General features: G+C 39.9%; 2 protein-coding genes across 8 annotated transcripts in view; one reads left to right on the top strand and one right to left on the bottom strand.

The window, feature by feature from the left end:
• Positions 1 to 22,679, bottom strand: part of SDCCAG8 (SHH signaling and ciliogenesis regulator SDCCAG8) — a 246,613-nt gene that overhangs the window by 52,521 nt on the left and 171,413 nt on the right. For all 7 annotated transcript variants that reach the window (XR_010726186.1, XM_066236694.1, XM_066236702.1 and 4 more), the window contains one exon: positions 17,008 to 17,139. Coding sequence is in view for 6 of the 7 variants with exons in the window: in XM_066236694.1 (XP_066092791.1) it covers positions 17,008 to 17,139 (132 nt within the window). In the remaining variant the exon portion in view is untranslated. The remainder of the gene's footprint in view (positions 1 to 17,007; positions 17,140 to 22,679) is intronic.
• AKT3 (AKT serine/threonine kinase 3) overlaps positions 1 to 22,679 on the top strand; it is a 363,939-nt gene that overhangs the window by 300,648 nt on the left and 40,612 nt on the right. The gene's annotated exons all lie outside the window — the stretch shown is intronic.

Genomic DNA, 22,679 nt, shown 5'->3' with positions numbered 1-22,679 from the left:
ATGTAAAATACACGTTCAAAGAGCCCCACCCCAAAGACACAATAATACTGACTGCAGTGTGTGGGGCAAGGACAAGGAGAGATGCAATTTGAGTGGATGCATCACCTCCCACAGCGCCAAGAAAACCACACATGCCAGAGTGACCAGGTGTGAGCCTGTGACCAGAAAACTGAATTCTAGCCCCACTGCAATTGGTTTCCATTATTTTCTGCTTGGCCTCCGGGTCTCAGACTCACTTTTCAGAGGGAAGACAATACTAATAATCTGTCTAACACAGTCTATATGGAGAAGAAGTATCTATTTCATGTTTTAAAGGTCATTGAATATATAACAGCTAGATAGTTGAAGCAAAATACCATATTCATCAGTGAAATAGAAAAGTTTAGCAGCCTTCATCTGTTCTCATTTTAAATTTACCACAGTATGTAAATGAGAGGATTTAAAAAAGCATCAGGCAAAGATCTGAGCTAGGTGCGAAGAAAAGCACAATCAGAAGCGGATTTGTGACTGCCTGGAGGCGGAGAGTTTGCCAAATGGGCTGGTGCTCAGGTTTCACTACCAATCTGAATTTCTTCTGCAAAGCCAATGGAAAGAGCCCAATTATTGTTAAATACCCAGAGTAGAAATTTGCTGCTAAACTGCTGTGTACTATCGGTCTCAGGTTGGCTTTTATAAACATCTTATTTTATGTACAGAAATTATCACAGGGATTATACACACATGATGCTGAACTTTAAATACACAGTTCCAGACATAGAGAGAATCTAAAGAAAACAACCCAAATAGAATTTGGATTAGAGACTGAGCTACCTGATTTTTAAAAATATTTTGCTGTTGTGGAGAGAATCTGCTTAGCTGGGATCAGTAGCTATTCTACCGACTTAGCATTTTAAAATACGATTAATGGCAAAATGAGATAACCTGATCATTCTTAACAGGATTTTCTTACATCCAGAACATTCACACATCTCAGAAACGTACAGAGGCGGGTTTGTGATTCACACTCTGGGAGCTCTCAGTGGGCCAATATGTTACATTCAGACATCAGTCTACTATTTAAACAACACCCTGTCTGGTTTTTATGGAATAAACTACCTTCAAAAACAAAATGAACCATGTTAAATGAAGTCAAAGAGAAAGCTGAATTCAAGAGTGTTGTTCAGTCTCTGACCCAGTGATTTCGACCTTTTTCATCTCATGGCACACAGAAGCTAATTACTAAAATTTCATGGCACAACAAAAATATCAATACATTTCTTTGCTGACCTGAAAAAAATAGGTATAATGTTGTTTCATTCACACTGGTGGCTATTGTTGTGGTGACTGTTTGTCACTTTGTTATTTGACAGTCTACAGATAAAGACATCAAAGTCCCTGACTAAATAGTCAGGTAGTGCAGGTTTTAAAATTTTTGGTGGTACACCAGTGTGCTGCAGCACAGCAGTTGAAAATTGTTGCTCTAACTTAAGAGTCAGGAGACTCGTACTTCTATACTGTGCTGACCTGCTGACCTGGCCTGAGGTTGCCAGCCAGCTAAGAGGAATGTAATTTAGAGCCAGACATGGTCAAGGTGACCTCAGAGTTCAGCCCGAGAGAAAAGGAGACAGACGCTCACTCCAGTGCCAAACTGAACTCTACATTAAGACCAATTTTTTAACAAGACTGAGTATAAACCCCAACTTGAACTCCTAGAGTCGTCTTCTTCTTATTATTATTTCTTCTTTTCAAAATGAGAGGAGGGAAGCTAGAGAGACAGACTCCTGCATGCACCCTGGGATTCACCCAGCAAACCCTGTCTGGGTCTGATGCTCTGCCCATCTGGGGCCATGCTCACAACCGAGCCATTTTTAGTGCCTGAGGTGGAGGCTCCATGGAGCCATCCTCAGCACCCAGGGCCTATGTGCTTGAACCAATCCAATCAAACCATGGCTGTGGGAGGGGTAAGGGAGGGAGGGGTGAAGAAGCAGATGGTTGCTTCTCCTGTGTGCCCTGACCAGGAATCAAACGTAGGATATTCACATGCTGGGCCGACACTCTACCACTGAGCCAACCTGCTAGGGCCACTCCCAGAGTCTTAGAATGCATTTGATTACTTCCTGCTTCCTCATGCAGTAGATCATATTTAATCAACTATGAAAAATGGGATAATAAAATACCGTATTTTTCGCCCCATAAGACACTCCCCCCTCCCCAAAAGTGGAGGGGAAAATGCCCATGCATCTTATGGAGTGAAAAATACAGTATTTTATTAAATATTTTAACACATCATTTGGTTCAGAATATTTTTTTTCTTATTTTCCTCCCTAGGTGTGTCTTATGGACAGGTGTGTCTTATGGAGTAAAAAATATGGTAAATGTCTTTTCTATTTCATAATGCCTAATCATTCAAAATGTCCCTCTTTCTGAGTGCCTACTATATTTCAGGACTGTTCTGGGCAGTAGGAAATTGGTGATGAGCAAGACAGACAAGGAAAATAAACAGGGTAAGTATAGAGAACGGTGGGTCCCAAATTCTTCAGTGTTTTGAGAGTCTGGTGAAAGATCAGATCTAGAACCTTTTTGGTAGAATGTTAGCACTCAAAAACTATTTAACTATTTGGATCTGTGTTCCAGAAGAGAAATAAATACACATTAAAATTTGCATATGTTTTCTGGAAATTCACAGTCTATGGATTTCAGTTTAAGAGTCTTGTTGTGGAGAAAAGGGAGATGTGGTCTATGACACTGATGAACCAAATAGAAGGGTCTGAGACATAGGAGGGACATGTGCTGAATGCAAGTCACCATAAGACAGTGGTGTCAGTGCGGGGCAAGAGACATCAAAGGGGCCGAATGGAAGAACAGTAACCCCACTGCCTGGAGACAGCTAGTGTATTACATTCTTGTGTGTGTCCTGGTCCTGATGTGTGTATGTGTGTTTGTACATGCACACATGCAGACACAGGTGTGTAACAAGATGGAAAAAAGTTATTCACTCCGTCATTGAGAAATAATGTGATAATTTTAGAAGATTCCAAGGGAGCATGATGAAATTTTGTGACCATTAGATGGACTTCTATGGTAGTTATTCAAACTCTGGGTCATGAAATAGAAAATATGGATTGTATAGTCCATAGTAAAGGGACTGTTTTAGTAAACTTTGTGTGTGTGTGTCTATGTGTTGTAATGCTAAATTTACTTTTTACTTGAATCCAGGCTAGTTTGAACACATGAATGTCTAAGGCAAGAGCAAGGGCAGAGTTGGGTGATTCTGTATATGAGAGGTAAGGAATCTGTGGCCCCCAGAACATAAGATAGCAAAGAAGTTTTTACGGCTGAGTAGTAGCCCATTGTGTAAATAAACCACAGCTTTCTTTTTTTTTTTTTTTTCATTTTTCTGAAGCTGGAAACAGGGAGAGACAGTCTGACAGACTCCCGCATGTGCCCGACCGGAATCCACCCGGCACGCCCACCAGGGGCACGCTCTGCCCACCAGGGGGCGATGCTCTGCCCATCCTGGGCGTCGCCATGTTGCGACCAGAGCCACTCTAGCGCCTGGGGCAGAGGCCACAGAGCCATCCCCAGTGCCCGGGCCATCTTTGCTCCAGTGGAGCCTTGGCTGCGGGAGGGGAAGAGAGATTCTTTTATCCACTCATCTACTGACGGGCACTTAGGCTGCTTCCAAACCTTGACTATTGTAAATAACACTGCAATGAACATAATAGAGTTGCCTCAAAATTTAAAAATGGAACTTCTTTATGACCCAGCAATTACACTTCTGGGAATATATCCAAAGAAACACTATTTGGAAAGAATGTACTGTATGCATTCCTGTGTCCATCCTCTTTTCACATATCTTCAGTCAAGTCTGTGCTGATCAGCAGTGCTTTCATGCATATGAAATCTTTTGGAGAACTGAAGGAGACCGTGAGTTTCACATATAAGTTGGCACCCGGAGAAATTTGAGTCCACATGTGTGGGATACAAAGCTACAGTGTGAAGAAGATACGATATTTTGGGTACATATCTATATCTATCTATCTATATCTATATCTATTTCTATATGCCTTTTTTTTTCAAAACCACAGAATCATGTAATGTCTACTACTTTTATCCTATTTCCCCTTAGAGATATATTTTAAACATTTGGCATGACAATAAATACTTTTCTTCTGACAAGAGATTTTTATTGAAATTTTAGCATTCTATTATAGGGAATTTATGTAACCTGTTTCTGTTACTAATCTCCTGGTGTTAGACATTTTTTTTTCAGAGACAGAGAGAGAGAGTCAGAGAGAGGGATAGATAGGGACAGATAGAAAGGAATGGAGAGATATGAGAAGCATCAATTACCAGTTTTTCATTGCGACACCTTAGTTGTTCATTGATTGCTTTCTCATATGTGCCTTGACCGTGTGCCTTCAGCAGACTGAGTAACCCCTTGCTCAAGCCAGCGACTTTGGGTCCAAGCTGGTGAGCTTTTGCTCAAACCAGATGAGCTCACGCTCAAGCTGGTGACCTCGGGGTCTCGAACCTGGGTCCTTCCTCATTCTAGTCTGACGCTCTATCCACTGCACCACTGCCTGGTCAGGCTAGACATTTTGACTATATAATATTTTTTTATTTATTTTCAATGTGCCTCTTCTAGAAATAACCCTACAGCTTGAAGTCATTATTAGTAGGACTGGCCAAAGAGAAGGATCATTATGCTTACTGCAATCTATTTTATTATCTATTTAGGTTTCTGTGCTGTGAGGGAGGACTAATTTAGTTAGCACGAAGGGCAGTACTAGGCATATGGTAGGAGTACTGCATACTGAGGAAGGGTAGGTCAGCCAGGAGATAAGAGAAGGTTGTTCGTTGACAAGGTTTAAGAATTGGTGAGATATAACTTTATTTCTGATACAGTTCTTTTTTTTATTTTTTATATTTTTTAGTGAGAGGAGGGAGGCAGAGAGACATACTCCCGCATGTGCCCCAACTGAGATCCACTCGGCAAGCCTACTAGGGGTTGATGCTCTGCCCATCTGGGGCATTGCTCCATTACTCAGCAACCAAGCTCTTCTTAGTGCCTGAGATGGAGGCCATGTGGAACCATCCTCAGGACCTGAGGCCAATTCTCTTGAATCAATAGAGTCATGGCTGCAGGAGTCTGTGTCTATATATACATATACATATACATATACATATACATATACATATACATATACGGAGAGAGAGAGAGAAGAAAAAGAAGAGGTATGGAGAAGCAGATGGTCACTTCTCTTGTGTGCCCTGACCAGAAACTAAACCTGGTACATCCACACACTGGGTCAACACTCTACCACTGAGCCAACTGGCCAGGGCCTCTGACACAATTCTTGATACTCCTATCTTGGGATTTAAAATACTTGTAGTAAAAACTTTAAATCGAGTTTAAATGGTCATAGAAGCAAGTGATATGTGAATGTGAAAAGAAAAATATAGTCTTGCTTTAGGGAAAATTTTAACTGAACGAAGATATGACCAGCATATGTCATTTAAAAATCATTGGCTTTTCAGGCATTCTGCAGGTTCATTCCCAGAGATGTCACTGGGATTTAGATCAAAGAAAGAGGTACTAACGATACTAACACTAAAAGGGGGAAAAATTACTTGATACTCCCTTCTTCTTAATTCTCATATCCCATCAATTACCAGCCAATTTGACCTCTTAAACAGTCCTCCACTCCACCTCATCCTCTTTACCTCTATTTCACAAGCACTCATCATTTCAGAACTAGTTTCCCTGTCTGGCTCCCTTAAAATCCATCCTTCATGCTGCCACCAGAGTGAGCTATTTGAAATGCAAATCTGCTATGATGCCCTGTTTAAATAAAATCCTTCCTCGGCTCACCATCCCTACAGGGTAAAGAACCCTGGCATGGGCCCCCAGTATATCCCTGCTTCCCCCTTCCTTCCACACCACCAACACTGTTTGCAGTTCCTCTACCATGTGAACTCACTTCTCTCTCCAGAGCTTTCCTACAGTTCTCTTCGCCGAGCATGCAGCTTTGTACAGCCTCCAAAGTCAAGTTCTGGCATCCTTTTCTCCTAAAAGTTCCCTGGCACATCCCAGCTGGATTTGTGCCTCTCTTCAGTGATACTTGCTGCTACATGTGTATCCTAAAGTCTTTATACCACGTGGGTCTGGTGGGGCTAATGTATGCTTTACACCCATCTCTCCCATGAAGAAAGAGTTCACGGAGCTCACTGATGGTAATTTATTTTCTCTAGCTCTGTGACCTGCTTTTCGGATCACAGAATAGGCCTTCAGTCACTTTTGCTTCTTTGTCTTGAATGGACCAAACTAAACTGCAACTTAAAAAGGTTTAAAAATAGCTAGTAAAGCCAGGTCATTCAAATCCTAGTGACTTGGTAGAAAAAAAAATGAGAACACATATGTTATCAGCACACATTAATCCAACCATTAGCTCACAGCTTTTAAATTAAAGCAATTTCATTTTCTAGATAATTATTAATTCATTCAACATAGTTTTATATTTTTGGAATTTCAGAGATTGAGAACACATGGTTCACATTGAAGACTTCACAAATAAATAAGAGAGGAGGACGTATAATGCCATGGATATAGCACTCTGAGTGCTAGAAAACAGAAACCTTACTATGGAAACAAGAGGACACAACCAACTAGAATGAGGGGCTCTAGAGAGTACACCAATTTTCTGTTAGTTCTCCCCCTACTTAACCTCCTCCCAAATCCTATTCTGAAAGTAGTTCTCACGTGAGCTCTCTGGAGATCAGATCCAAACACATTTTCCTTGGGGTCATTTACTCCCCATATTGAAGTGGGAGAGATTTAGAACCAATAATGGGAGTGTGGACGTAAGGGAAAAGTTCAAGGAGGCTCTGAGACTTCGCCATCTGCAGTCTCTTAGGGTTCCTGCTCTGGGGAAAAAAAGCCAAAAAAAAGTCCAGGGTTCTATAACCAGCCAGATAACTCTGCAGATGAACAAAAGGGCATGATTCAGAATAAGAAATAGGAAATTTTGCCCTGGTCAGTTGGCTCAGTGGTAGAGTGTTGACCTGCTGTGTGGATGTTCTCGGTTCAATTCCCGATCAGGGCACACAGGAGATGTGACCATCTGTTTCTCCCCCCACCTTCTCCTTCCATTGCCAATGCTCAATTGGTTTAAGCGTATGGCCCCAGGTACTGAGGATGGCTCGGAGGAGCCTCCACTTCAGGCACTAAAAATAGCTCAGTGTGAGCATGGCCCCAGATGGGCAGAGCATCAGACCCAGACGAGGGTTACTGGGTAGATCCTAGTCAGGGTGCATGTGGAAGTCTGTCTCTCTTTCCCCTCCTCTCACTTGGAAAAAGGAAAAAAAAAAGGAAATTCAAGACTAACACTATGTTTCCAGGGCTGTGCGGAAAAACCAGAGTGCTTCCAGACATGGGTCACGAAGGTTATTATTTTAAAGTAGGAGAGACACAGAAGGATATTCTGAACAAGAAACAGTGGTCCCTTTCCCAGGGCTGTCCTGCCTGGCCATGCTCCAGCCTCCTTTATCAGTGATACAGAAATCACTAGCATTGTGTCAAATGTCAAATTTAGCTGATTACAATAAACTCTTACAAAATTTGCGACTTTACTGTATCAGGCCACGAGGGGAAGCTAAAGCTTGGAAACTGTGTAACTCATTCTAAATGTACAACTCATTCCAAATGACTGTCATAAGACTTGTAAAGTCAAAGTCATTGATGTAACAGCTAACAACCTCAATAAAAGCAGCTCCATTAAACATGACCTGAGAACCTTGAAAAATAAGGACCAACTAATAGCACAATGATTAGAAACATGGGATGGATGCTCAGACTGAAAAACTAAAATAAATAAAAAGAGAAGTATAAAGATTACATGCACCCAGTTTAGAGAGAGGGTAGTTGTTCATTATTTGTTGATTTTTTGATTCCTTAAGAAGGAGACATAACGTGTTCATAGTACCCTTTAAAAACCAGACAGAGGTTTTTAATCCAAGAATTTATCTAAACCTATTTTGAAACCATTTGCATTTTTGGCAGCATTTTTCCTAAGAAAGCAAACCTTCCAAGACTTTAAGCAGGGAGAAGATCAGCCCCCTAAAAAAAGCAGGGCAGGAACCCTGAGCATCCCCAACTGAGTAGCAGGTCACCCAAAAATCTGTACATGCAGAGTGACTATCTAGGCTAAACAGTGGTCACTGCCTTGACAGCTGTGGAAGGTCTGCTTAGCCTAACAATACTCTGCTGGCCCAGCTCAGGGATGGTAGGGTGGGCATTGGGGGGGGGGGGGGAGGCTGCCTTCCTAATCCAGAGGAAAAGAAAGCCAAAGGGGGCAAAGATGTTCCCTTTCTTCTACCTCCAGGTCTATCTTGGTATGTAGGGAAAAATTGTGCATGGTGAATGCAATGCAGAGACTTTTTATAAAACTAGTTAGGACGTTTCCATTTCATGTCTGGCTCTCATAGTCCCTTCCAAAGTACAGCAGAAGCTCTCTGAACGGATAGTCACTCACCCTGGTCATCTAATGAGCCAGCACTTCCCCTTTCTCTCTGTTACACATACTGAATGGTGTCCAGTGTCTACGTGATACTTATGGCCACAGACTGGTATTCTCCAGGCTGACTGGGCATAGCTGCTTCTGCTATTCCACTTCCAACCACTTCCCAAAGTTTCTTCTCAAACTGTTTACGCTGCTTACATAAGCATAATTAATTTTTAGTGAGTGCAGAAATATGATTGTTAAAAAAGGAGTTTGCTGATCCTATGAAAACAAAGTAGAACAATTTAGAAAGAGACAACAAAGTCGAGTTTTTTAAAAGCCTGTCAAATTAAGTGTGTAAAAAACTTGGTGGGTGGGGGTCATTAGAATTGTGAATTTGGCATGGAGGCAGCTGCTGAGTGTCTTTGTGTCCTCAGCCAGTTTAGAAAAACCCAAACTGGGTGCATCTAAAGATGCAATTTGGTGTAGTTTATCTAGGAAAAATGGTGTGCACTCGAAATCAGGTGACCCACACGCAAAGGAAATATCCTGACGCAACACATACATCATGCAATCCGTGTTACAAATTCCTGAATTTTCAATTAACCATCCAACTTCAGGTCTCAAGCTTATGGGATAAGATAACTTCTGCTAAAAATCTAATTATTTGTCTGCACTTTACATTTTCTTTTTTGATTATTATTACTAGGCTGCCTCCCTACTTCTGGAAACATATAAACTTTTGAGTGGGTACAGTAGAAAACACTAGACTGGAAGTCAGAAAACATAGATTCTAGTCGTTACCTGAACTGTGTATCATCCTAAAGTTACCTTATCTCTTTGGGCCTCAGTTTCCTCAACTATAAAGTGTCTGTGTTGGGTGTAAGGACAAAGGGTGAGGGGTAGATGACAAGTGAAGGAGTTGGACTATATAATCTTTCAGGTCTCTTCTGATTCTTTAAAATGACATTCTATGCAATTCAGCTCATTTAAAACAGGCAGGGTTCCATAAAACATTTATTAAGCATTATTTGGAATATAAAATATAAATATTTGGAAAAATACACATTATTGTTAATGTTAAGAACAAGTAAATTTTCTTGAGAAAAGTAAAGTTATTTAGAAATTTTGATTATTATATAAAGAAGAGAATATATATATAATGGTTAAAATAAGATTTAAGTTACCCACATAAATTGATCATTGATATCTTTATAATTTCAGAATAGGAAAAGAAGTCTCCAAGATGTTACATCTCAAATGTTTATGATTTCTATAATAATAATAATAATAAAATTTTTGTAAGGAACTATTCTTATTAATTTACAATGCCAAAGTAGATTACAAAGCTGTAATTCTGGTAGTAGTATGCAATATTAAATTGTGTAAATAATTTTGAGTATTAATTTTGCAAATGCAAAGCTACAAACAATTCCTGGTTGGAGAAAAACTATTGAAAGAAACTTATGCCACTTTCTTTAAAATCTTTTATTCTACAACTGAGCTAAAATGAGAAATTAGGCTCAAGACAATTTAAATCACAACTGAATTTCTTTAACAACAATGAGGCTTGGCAAAAAATATGTTTCTAGATAAAAAGAAAATTATTGAAGAGCGCTGCCTAACTTATTATTTTGATATTTCTTTCTTTTTATTTATGAGAATGGTGCCTGACTTACTCTTTGTGCCACTGAAATTGCACAACCAGACTCAGTTACAAAGATCAGAGATTTAGATCTAAGTATATATCATCTCTTAAAATAACCATTTGCTCTCTGAGTGGGACAAGTCAGCAGCATAATTTTCAGTTTATATGCTGCTTTGGAGTTGATAATCAATTTCAAGTTTCCTTTTATGATTCAGCTATTCCAAGAGTCTGGAAATATTTCATTAAAAAACAATGTGTTATCTGCACAAATGGCAAATATTGAAAAAGAAGAACATAAATAAAAAATAATAAAAATAGTAAGTCTACTAATACTGAAGTGGAAGGAAGACAGGGGAGGAGCGCACGTGAGAGGGAGAGAGCTTTTAAACATCCGGTTTCTATTCTAGACTGTTTATAGAAACAGACACAGCAAGCGGAAGCCAAATATATTCTCGGGCTCCAGCAGAATTTGTTTTTTATTTTGTCATTATTTTTACTATAGTGTCCCTAATAATATTTCCTGATGGACAGTACCAGTCTCATTAAGAGCTTGCATATGGGGATTCGGGGGCATTCACGGAGTCTGGCTGCCTGGCGAGCCCACCGGCTGGGGGTCTGAGGCTTTCCCAGGGACCCATGGCACAAAGGCACTCAACCATGGCAACTTCATCCCCTACCCTATGCATTCTTCCCAAACCCCTCTGAATGAACAATAGGTACCTGGTCTATTTCATAAAGGTAAAGTGAATGCATGATGCTCACTTTACTAACTCAGTCAACATGTCTCCTCTTTGTCCTTTTTACAAGAATGATTCTATGTCAAACAGTAATCTGATACCTACCTTATCCCATCCCAACCCTCTCAATTTAAACGCCACTGAGAGAAAATCACATTCCTTATTAAACATGCAGCCATGGACACCACTTGTCCCTACATCAAAATAAAACACAATAGAGTTCCCCTACATCAAAGATACTGAGGGAGCTGTTTTGGAAATATGGAAGATTTGTTAATGTAGACTATAAAAACAGCCCTCTGCATCAAAATAAGTGTCTCTCTTTATTGCATGCTGATTATTTGCTATAGAATTTAAATTGTACATGAAATCATAATTGTGCCTTGTTTAATGTAAATTGATTGTCTCAATTATTGGGAAAGGATTTGAATTTTAATGGACTATTTTGCTGGAGATGTGCCAAGCAAATCAGCAAAAACTCTACTAGCTCTAACTGTAGGAGGTACACAGCCAACATGTATATAAATCAGGGAAGACTGGGAGTCTCAGAACAGACCCTCAAGTAGTCCAGAAAGGTTAATAAGTTTTCCTTCATCAAGAAATCTCTTCGCTTTCAATGTTGGAATATTGTGTAATAGTGAGGCTATAATTTTGTTTTGTTCTCTAAAAAAAATTGGTAAGAGCCATATACTAGTAGAAAGGACTTTATGGTTTTTAAAAAAAATGGTCTTTCTACAAGTTAGGTTATCTGTGAAAATCAGGGCTTTACCTCGAAGGTAGAACTGACATAAAATCTTGCAGCACTGTGTCACACAGGTGTGAGGACATAGTTGAATGTGACACTTGACAGAGGGACGGCCACCCCGGGAAACTGACTGAAGACACATTCCAGCGGTGTGCCATGCAGTGACCGCTTGACATATCTCCTTTATACAAACCCAGCGACCGAAGTCAAACAAACCTCCTCCATACTTACAATCATAGCTAGCACAGACCTCAGCCGTTTTGCTATCCAGATTGTTGCAACGTTTTTATGGTTAAATTACAACCAGTGACACCGTAGGTGCAGATTCACATCTGCCCAAACTGCCAGCCTTCTAAAATCTTTTTCTCAAACCCTCAGCCTCAAGAAGCATTTTTGATGCAGGTGTAAAAATCGCCTCTTGGTATGTATGATCTTATGAATTATTTACTCCACAGCCAAATTTACACCTCAGTTCAAAACCTTCATCAATTGATTTCAACTGCTATCTACTTGAGATAGTTTAGGGATTAAAAATATAAAGTTTTATTCATGTCAATCTTGAAAGAAACTCTTTTTTCCCCCAAAAAGAAACTGGTAGTATTATCTAGAATATACCAATGTTATACACAAAGTATAAATTAAGATTTTGGCCTGTGAATAAAAATATCTTCTAATTTATTCAACTTTTCTGAATGAATTTCTATGATGTTAAAGAATCAAGCTGATTATATGGCATTTCTTTTTATAACAAAGTTCAGAAAGGGCGCTAAATTATAACCAACCACAGTTTTGATTGACTTCTTCCTAAGTATTGATCTGACTTGTATAAAACCACCTTAATGTTAAGACAGTTCAATATCTACATGCCCTTTAACTTTTTTAAAGAATAGTTTCCTGGCAACTAAATAACTGAATAAATATCGTGTTTCATAATTAGTAAGTCTTAGATTTTAGATAATACAGCCAAACAGTGTGAATTCTAATAAATGCTACACCTAAGGTACACCATTTTATTGTGCCTTTATTGTGAGTATAAAATCTGGCCACAAGTAGGTATCTAGAAAGAAAGAACCAAAGCAAAGCAACAGAACCATGAAAAGAGAGAGAAATATGGAAAAATGAGTGGGACATTGGACAAAGGAGGAGAAGATGAGAGAGTAGCAGATAAGTAGCACTGGCTGGTTAGAAAACAATTTAATGTCTTAATACCCATCCACCGCCCCCAATGTCTACATTTACAGAAAACGGGTTGAGCTCCACTTAGCCAGAGTCAGCAATGCTCAGCTAGATGGATGCCTCCTTTCTCCTAATGGCACATTTGCCTAGCATATAAACATCAATGTTTGCATTTAGTGGAAAAGAGTGACTCAAAAATCACTTTAACGCTGTTTTTTCTATATTTCTACAAAATGCCTTTGAAATACTTGCTTTTGAAAATGCTGCTTTTTTCCAGGACTATAAGAGGGAAACAGTTCTTCCCTGTCCCAGCCCCCACAACTTCATGGGTAATAGCATTTGTAAAATTAATTGATTTATAGAACACAAAAGCCCAGAAAATATCACTCTATATCATAAAGACATTATCACAAAACCAAACATTCACTTTAATCTGTTCAATTTCCATCATCAGCAATTATACATGGTGAAAACAATCCCTCCTTAAATACACACATTCAACAAAACAAAGGAAACCACTTTCAACAAAGACTAAAGGTATGGCTCTCATTATGTAATCACCCCAGAAGTTATTTTGTTCAAAGCTACCAAAGAAATGTCAAAGACAACATGTTATCTCACAAAAGAGTTAATTCATTATCATGAAGTGTAATAAAAATCCATAATTAAAAGCAGGAAGAGTAGCATTTGAAAACCAAGATGACCTCAATATAACACTGATTGTGAAATAATAACTAAATGTCCTTCCCCCAAATCATTGGAAGTCAAACTATATTGCTCACAAAAATTAGGGGATATTACAAAATGAATATGAAGCAATAAAATATCTCCTAATTTTTGTGAGCAGTATATTCGAGCTCATGCAATATCACAGGAGCTCTGCAAGGTATGGACGGAGGCAGCATTCACATTCTCAGTCTTCTACTAAGAGATACTGGGTTGCTTCCAAGTTTTGGCAACTATGAACAGAATTGCTATACACATCCATGTTCAGGTTTTTTGGGGCAGGGGACAAAAGTTTTTATCCCTTTTGGGTAATATCAAGGAGCACAATTGATGAATCATATGTTTAGTTTTGTAAGAAATTGCCAAACTGTCTTCCAAAGTGGCTGCGCCATTTTGCATTTCCACTAGCAATGAATAAGGTCAAGCCATTCTAAAATGTCACCTTAAAAAGTCTCTAAAAAGTTGTCGCCTTCCGGCCCTGGCTGGTTGGCTCAGCGGTAGAGCATCGGCCCAGCATGTGGAAGTCCCGGGTTCGATTCCCGGCCAGGGCACATAGGAGAAGCACCCATCTGCTTCTCCACCCTTCCCCCTCTCTTTTTGCTCTATCTCTCTCTTCCCCTCCTGCATCTAAGGCTCCATTGGAGCAAAGTTGGCCCAGGTGCTGAGGATGGCTCCATGGCCTCTACCTTGGGCGCTAGAATGGCTCCAGTTGCAATGGAGCAACTCCCCCTGGTGGGCATGCCGGTGGATCACAGTCAGGCGCATGCCAGAGTCTGTCTGTCTGCTTTCCCCTTCACTTCTCACTTTGAAAAAATACCCCCAAAAAAGAAAAAAAAATAAGCCCCTTTCCCAGGATGCTCATGTTAATAAAACTTTGAGAACCTAAAAATAAAAATCGCCTTATCAAGGTCATTTAGGTTATCATCTATGAGTTTTAGTTTTACGTATTGAGTCTTCTTAGTCATGAAAGTGGAATATGTCTCCATTTATTTAGTTCTTCATTGATTTCTTTCATCAGTTTTATAATTTTCCACACGCAGATCTTATACATATTTTGTTAGATTTATACCAAGGTATTTCATTTTTGGTGGTGCTAATGTAAATGGTATTGTTTTTTTTTTTTTTTTTTTTTTTGTATTTTTCTGAAGCTGGAAACGGGAAGACAGTCAGACAGATTCCCGCATGCGCCTGACCAGGATCCACCCAGCATGCCCACCAGGGGGCGATGCTCTGCCCATCCAGGGCGTCGCTCTGTCGCGACCAGAGCCACTCTAGTGCCTGCAGCAGAGGCCAAGGAGCCATCCCCAGCACCCGGGCCATCCTTTGCTCCAATGGAGCCTCGGCTGTGGGAAGAGAAGAGAGACAGAGAGGAAGGAGGGGAGGGGGGGGGAAGCAGATGGGCACTTCTCCTGTGTGCCCTGTCCGGGAATCGAACCCGGGACTTCTGCATGCCAGGCCGACGCTCTACCAATGAGCCAACCGGCCAGGGCCGGTATTGTTTTTCATTTCAAATTTTACTTGTTCATTGATGTTATGTATGAAAGCGATTGACTTTTCTATATTAACTTTATATCCCATGATACTTTTATAATTATTAATTCCAGAAGTTTATTTGTGTGAACTCTAAAGAAATATACAAGAAAATAAATATTAGATAGATGCCTCAACTGCCTAGTATAGGGGCAAATTACAGCCTGAGGGCCACATCTAGCCTGTTTTGTTGGCTCTCCAGCTAAAAATGTTTTTTGCTTTTATAAAGGTTGTTAAAAACAAAGACAGAATCAAAACAAAGACCATTGTTCAATGGAGGCCAGCCTGACCCGGCCATGGCACAGTGAATAGAGCATTAGATTGGGACATGAAAGATGCTGGTTTGAAACCTCGAGGTTGCTGGCTTGAGCACTGGCTCTTCTAACTTGAACACAGGCTCACCAGCTTGAGTGCAGGGTTGCTGGCTTGAGCATGGGATCATAGACATGACCCCATGGTCATTGGCTTAAGCCCAGAAGTCACTGGCTTGAAGCCCAAGGTCACTGGCTTAAGTAAGGGGTCATGTGCTCTGCTGTAGCCACCTGGTCAAGGCACATATGAGGAAGCAATCAGGTGCCACAACGGAGAATTGCTTCTCATCTCTGTCCCTTCCTGTTTGTCCATATCTGTCTCTCTCTCTCTCTGTCTCTGTCACATATACACACAAAATGGAGACCCCTAAGGCCTAAAATATTTTACTCTCTGGCCCTTTCCAGAACATTTGCTGATCCCTGGTCTGTCTGGGCTTAATATTTTAATGAATGAATATTACTGTCAAATCTACCCATATTTTAGTATTTTGGTAACTTAAGGGCAGTGCCATTTTCTGACTTCCTTTCTTCTATTCAACAGAGCAAGTGATCAAAGTTGTAGGCAGCCCCCCACCTGACAACAATTCGTTTAATTTAAAACATAAAAAATCAAAGAAGTCTATAAACATGTTCATTTCCTCTCAATTATATGAGCAATTGTTTTTGAAACAGAGAAAGCATGGGGTGTCTCAGGCATGGCACAGGGATGGGGAGTTGGAGGCCAAGAAAACCATTTCCCCTGGAAGGAAAACTGTTATTGTTATAGAAGCAATTGTAGTGTGGCAGTCAGAATCTATAAAAACCTATTCATTGTATGGTGCAAAATATTGAATTCTTTTCCCTGGAAAACTCATTATTACACAGAAATTATAAATGATACATTTATATAAAAAATAAAGGGCTATGTTTATTACAAACAATACTGTGCAGGAAATGAAATGAATTTGGAGTCAAAAGATCAGGATTCAAGTCTGAACTCTACCGCTTAATCTGTTACCTTGAGCAGATTCATTAGTCTCTCTGAGCTTGCGTTTCTTCATATAGAAAAAGAGAGTAAATATCATTGATGCTGTTTAGCTGATAGCTATTATGAGCCATGTGCTTTTCATATACTATATTTGATCTTTATACTAAACTGCAAAGCAGATTTTTTAGCTTCAATGTGTAGATGAAGAAACTGATGCAAGAGAGGTTAAGTAACTTGCTCAAAGTAATACCATCGGGAAGAACTAGAGGGTTTGCAGTCAAATCCTGACTCGAGCAATGCTATCAGTACAACCTCTGATTAGATAGTTAAACTTCTTAGGTCTACTGCACGTTTTATCTTACAAAGTACATATACAACCTTGTTTCTAGAAGAGATGTTTTGAAATTCCTCCATATTACATTACCAACTTACACTTACAGGTGGATGGTTTTCCTAGAGTGTTTCCTAGTGTTACATCTAATTCTATGCCTTTAGAGACTAGTAGAGAGGATGTATTATAAGAACAGCCTATGTGGAGAAAGCATAAATACATAAAAGAATTAGATTTTGAGCATGTCCCTTAAGTAGCATAGTAATCATTCTATGTATACCACCGCAGTTTTTATTGTTTATGAACCAAACACATTCAATATATAGCACAGCAGTGGATTATTAAAGTTCTATTACCTTTGCTTCATCATCTCATGTAGTCTTCCGTGTTGCATACACTGTTCTTCCAGTTCATCGTTTCTTCTCTGTAACCTTTTCAGTTTGTCATGTGTATACTTTTTCTCTCGACGGAGTTGAGCTATTTCAGATCTAGAGAAGTGAAAACACAGAAATCATAGATGTTAAGGTTCTTACTAGTACAGCACGTTTGATTGTATAACCTTTTATCATCTCAAACTCTATATTTAAACATAACAGTGTAAGTAGAAATAGGTTTTGTAAAAATAAAATATTTCAGAAATTGCAAATCATCTAGTGAGGCACTCAAGGGGTAGAGAGATAAAAGAGTAACAACTTTTTCTAAGAGATGGCTTCTCCAAGGAACAAGACAAAAATGATAATGATCAAAGCCCCTTTTAAAAAAAACTATCATTCATTTGGCAAACATTTATTGAGAGCCTATTTTAGGCCAACCACCATGCTGTTAAAGGAGTAACCCCAGGCCAAGTTCAATAACAGAGAGTAGTTTCTTTTAATTACCATAGCTAATTTAATGGCATATGATTAAAATCATATAGTTCCGAAAGACATAATAGTGAAAATTGGCAGTCCTCTGCCCCTTGACCTACCCATCCAGCTGAGCAGTGACAAATACTTTCAGTTTTTAAAAAGCTGTTTCCTCTGGTATTTATCACTATATTTCTTAATTTGCTTATATCAATACCTCATGTCCCATCAATTAAAAAATTCCTACTGATTCCTAATGGTAGATAAAGATTAAACTCATGTATATGCCCTCTTTCCTATCTTTACCTTGTTCATGTAATTGTTAGCATTCCAGTTTGTGGTTAAATCATTATCAATATTTATGTTATAATGACTACCTAAGTATTGGTCCTTGCTATCTAAGTGGTATTCTATGATTATATTTGCATATGTGTACATGTATTTTTCCCAGATGAATGGGCTTTAGTGTGGAGTGATTGAGCAGCAAGCCATCTTTTCCTATGGGAGATTCCCAATATCAGTATCTGTAATATTTTCTGCTGTGGCCATTCTGTTTCTCAGGAGAAGGTGCCTCCAGTTTCTAGGAGCTGGGTAGAAATAGAGGGGTGGGGACCTCATCATTCAGTATGTAGACTTTCTATTAATATCCTTCTAGTCTAACTTCAGTGCCCCTATTTTAACCAGAGCTTGCTGATTGAATCTCTTCTTCAGAGAAGAAGCCCCTAGTTTTATGATTGGAACAAGGACAATCACCTGGCTGCATGGAGTGGGGGGTGAAACTGTCAATTTGGTTTCAGTCCTATGTACCACTCCTGCTCTCCAAGGTTTTCTGGAATCCTGAGAGCAGATCAGCTTGCTTAAGTAGACACTTAAGATCACCTTCCTCCACTTGGCTATGTTAGGTACCATCCCTCCAATTGTCGTTCAGTCTTCACATATTTCATGTGGGATTATAGTTATCTACTCCGGTGAAGGCTGCTGTCCCTCAGGAAATATGTTAACTTTTCAGTGTCTTGAATGACTATCTCAAATATCAACATTTGAAGATCAGAAAGGTATCTGTCCAAGAAAAACTGTATTCCTGTCCTTTTAATTAAACATTGTTCTCACTACCACCACCATCTCTTCATGATCTACTGCCTCACCAGTTAGAACTGAGAGTTTAAAACCCTTGCATATTAAAATATGAGTTAACAATTGGCTTGTTTCTTGAAGTTAAAGACATTTTAGGTAAAATTATTAAATTATTTCCCCCCAAAGGAAGGATTTCCTAATTAGTCAAGATAGCCTGTTCTTCCCAGTCAGGAGAAGCTTTGGATTTGTGAAGGAAATTCATCCAAGAACCAAGGACCACGCTGATCATGTGGACGAAGCCATCTCTCACTTTGAGTTCACTTCAGTCCTCATTTTGTTTTCATCTTGGTTCAAATGTCACATCAAAGGAAGCTTGCCCGGATTAATACCTTGCAGTTTTCAATATGTCAGCACATTTTCTGAAACTATCTCTAGGTTTCATGCATACATTAACCTATAATTTATTCCTTGGAGTTGTGCTTTATGCCTCATCTTTCTTCTGAGATTAGACATGAGGGCATGGATTAGCTCGTTTTCAAGCTCAGATCAAACACTCAGTCTACATTTGCTTCTCCTAATAAGAATTTACCTATATTTAAAATAGTCTAAATCAGTTAATAATGTTTCTCCTTTCAAAGTCACATACAATATAAAATAATTTATAGGCAGTTTTCTAAGACACTGTTAATTTAGTATTCTTCTGAGAGTACTATCTCTTATCATAATATGTACTATGTATTAAAATAAAATTCTGAATGGACAAAAAAATATCCTTAAACCAAATTAGAAAAAAATGCAGAAGGCTATTTATCTGTCCTTAGGTACTTTCTCAGAAAAAAGTAACCTTTTAAAAGAAAAATCACAAGGGAAACAGATTTTATAATGTAAAATATAAAACCTTTTTTTATTATAAAGTTAGGATGTTCATTGTAGGATTGTGTTGTGGAGCAACTTGGCCTTGCAATGCAAATTGCAAAGAAGATGGGTTACATTACTTACACAAAGGAATATCAAGACATTATTCTGATAATGTGGCTATATATTGGTGTTATTTATTGACCTTAAAATCTGAGTTAAGATAGGAGTTCCATTTTATAATTTAAAATTATTTTGACAGGTGTATCACATATTAATATGGATTATATCTAAGTGTCAAAATTAGGAATTAAAATTTTTTCAATAATTTAAAATTTTTTTACAATGGACATGCATTTAAAACAAAAAATAAAGTCACTTTGATTTTTTTTTAATTAAGTGAGAGGTAGGGAGGCAGTGAGACAGACTCCCACACGTGTCCCGACTAGGATCCATCCAACAAGCCCCTACCAGCTGATGCTCTGTCTATCTGAGGCTGCTGCTCTGTTGCTCGACAACCAAGCTATTTTATCACCTGAGGTGAGACCATAGAGCCCTCCTCAGTGTCTGGGGCCAATTCTCTCAAACCCTTCAAGCCACGGCTGTGCAGAGAAAGAAAGAGAAAAAGAGAGGGGGTAGAAAAGTAGATGGTCACTTCTCCTGTGTGCCCTGACTGAGAATCGAACCCAGGACTTCCATACACTGGGCTGACACTCTACTGCTGAGCCAACTGGCCAGAGATCACTTTGATTTTTTTAAAAACTCATAAAAGCAGAGAACACAAGATGGCGCTGGAGTAGGCGGACATATAGATATCCACCTCCCAGAACCAAAGTGGATTACAAACTAATTTTAAGAACTATCATCTGGAAAAACAACTTTGGCCTAAACTAAGAGGACTCTTCAACCAAGGAACACTGAAGAAGGCACACTGAGACTGGTAGGAAAAGCAGAAACGTGGAGAGGGCTGCCCAGCTCCCCGGGGTGAACGTCAGCCAGGAGAGACTCTCGTGGCGGGAAGTGAGTTTAGCAGAGAGGGGCAGGTCCTGAATCCCAGGAACAAAGCCCCAGCCTGCAGCCCCAGAGCCTAGAAGAGGTGATAGACAGTATTTAGCTGGAAACAAGTCAGGATACTGTTTGTGAGAAAGAGACTGATTTCTCAGACCCAAGATTCTTCTTAAAGAGACCGTGCAGAACACCTCTCTCACAACCACTGACCCAGGGCTCTGGGGGATGGGGAAAGAGGAGAGGAACAGAGTAGCAGAGAGTGTAATTTAGGGGGCACAGGGAGAAACACTTTGGGAGACAACAACCCTAACTACTGGGACGAGTCACTCCCCAAATCTGAAATGAATATTTCCCCTGGAAACAGCAATATCAGCAAAGGGAAGCAGGACACCAGTCAAACAAGCTCTCCCACGGCACTCAGAGCAGAGTCGTTTAGAAAAAGGGAGCTTTCAGGATTACAGTAGTGAGTGTTAGGGTCTGAGCCAGCACCCCACATGGCAGAGGGCTGGCCGGAGGGTGGGCGGTGGCGGGACACAGAAGCGTGGTTCTGTTGGCAAGGGCAGAAGCCGGCTGGCCACCACTGAGCCCAGGTGTGAGCTCAGTCTTGCCCAGCTCGGGAGGAGAGGGCATGCAAAACCAGTCAAGCCCAGCTGCGGGCACCCTACAATCCAGCCTGTGGAAGAAGGGCAGGAACCCTGGAAGGGGTGGAGACCAGCGCTTGAGCAAGGGCGCAGGAGCAAAGCCTTGCCCCACCCACGGAACCGAGGCTTGTGGCCTGACTTGGGAGCTGGCTACTCCTGCAGGGGTGGAGCCAAAAGCCCAGAACAGGCGGAGTCCCACTACTGAGCATGGGCATGCAGTCCTGCCTGGACTGTGGAGCCAAGGCTTGCAGCCATCCCATGAGTGGGCTCCTCCTGCAAGGGCAGGGCGAAAGCCTGGAAACAGGCGGAGACCCGCAGCTGAGCAAAGGTCTACCACTGCCCTCAGGGCCGAGCATAACGCCACCAACAGGGATGGGGCAAAGGCCAAGGCCACCAAGGTTTATACACCCGAGCACGTGATCACAGCCGCAACTGTGAAGGAGAGGCAGAAACCACAACAAAAGCCCCAGTGAGCAGGCAAAGGCAACGCCCATACCCAAACAGCCTAGGCAGCAACTGCAGAGGGAGTGGCGGGCCTGCAGACAGAACATACCTAGGAAACAGAGGCCACACCTAGTGGACTCCAGTGGCCAAAACCTTCCTTTACACAGAGAAAATGAGAAGGCAGAGAAATGCAACACAAATGAATCAAGAGAAATCCCCAGAAAAGGACCTAAATGGATCAGATATAACCAAATTACCAAATGCAGAGTTTAAAATAACAATTGTTAGGATGCTCAAAGATATTACAACAACAATAGATGGTCATTACGAACACCTAAATAAAGAAATAGCAAATATAAAAAAAGACATTGAAATAATAAAAAAGAATCAGTCAGAAATGACAAATACAAATCAGAAATGAAGAACACCATGGAAGGAATTAAAAGCAGGATGGATGAAGCTGAAAATTGAATCAGTGAGTTAGAGGACAAGATAAATAAAGGCATGGAAACAGACCAGAAAAAAGAAAAGAGACTCAAAATGTCTGAGGAAACTCTAAGAGAGCTCTATGACAACATGAAGAGAAATAACATCTGCATCATAGGGGTTCCTAAAAAGAGAAAGAACAAGGGATAGAGACTTTGTTCAAGCATATTATAGCTGAAAACTTCCCTCAATTAAGGCAGGAGAACATATCACATGTTCAAGAAGCACAGAGAACTCCATTAAAGAGAAACCCAAAGAAATCAACACCAAGACACATCATAATTAAAATACCAAAGCTAAGTGATAAAAAGAAAATATTAAAAGCTGCTAGAGAAAAAAAGACTATCACCTACAAAGGAACCCTCATTAGGATAACTTCTGATTTCTCAACAGAAACACTTGAAGCCAGAAGGGAATGGCAAGAAATATTCAAAGTAATGCAGAACAAGAGCCTACAACCAAGACTACTTTATCCAGCAAGGCTATCATTTAAAATTGAAGGAGAAATAAAAAGCTTTCCAGACAAAAAAAAAAAACTCAAGGAATTCACTACAACCAAACCAAGGCTGCAAAAAATGCTAAGGGGCCTGTTGTAAACATATCAAAGGAGAAAAAGAATATAGCAAAAGAGAAATACAGTTTTGAAGAATAAAATGGCAATAAACAATTACTTAT

Source organism: Saccopteryx bilineata, chromosome 1, assembly GCF_036850765.1.
Source record: "Saccopteryx bilineata isolate mSacBil1 chromosome 1, mSacBil1_pri_phased_curated, whole genome shotgun sequence".
Lineage (NCBI taxonomy): Eukaryota > Metazoa > Chordata > Mammalia > Chiroptera > Emballonuridae > Saccopteryx > Saccopteryx bilineata.
The sequence above is the reverse complement of the archived record's forward strand: the minus strand, read 5'-3'. Positions and strand labels throughout refer to the sequence as shown.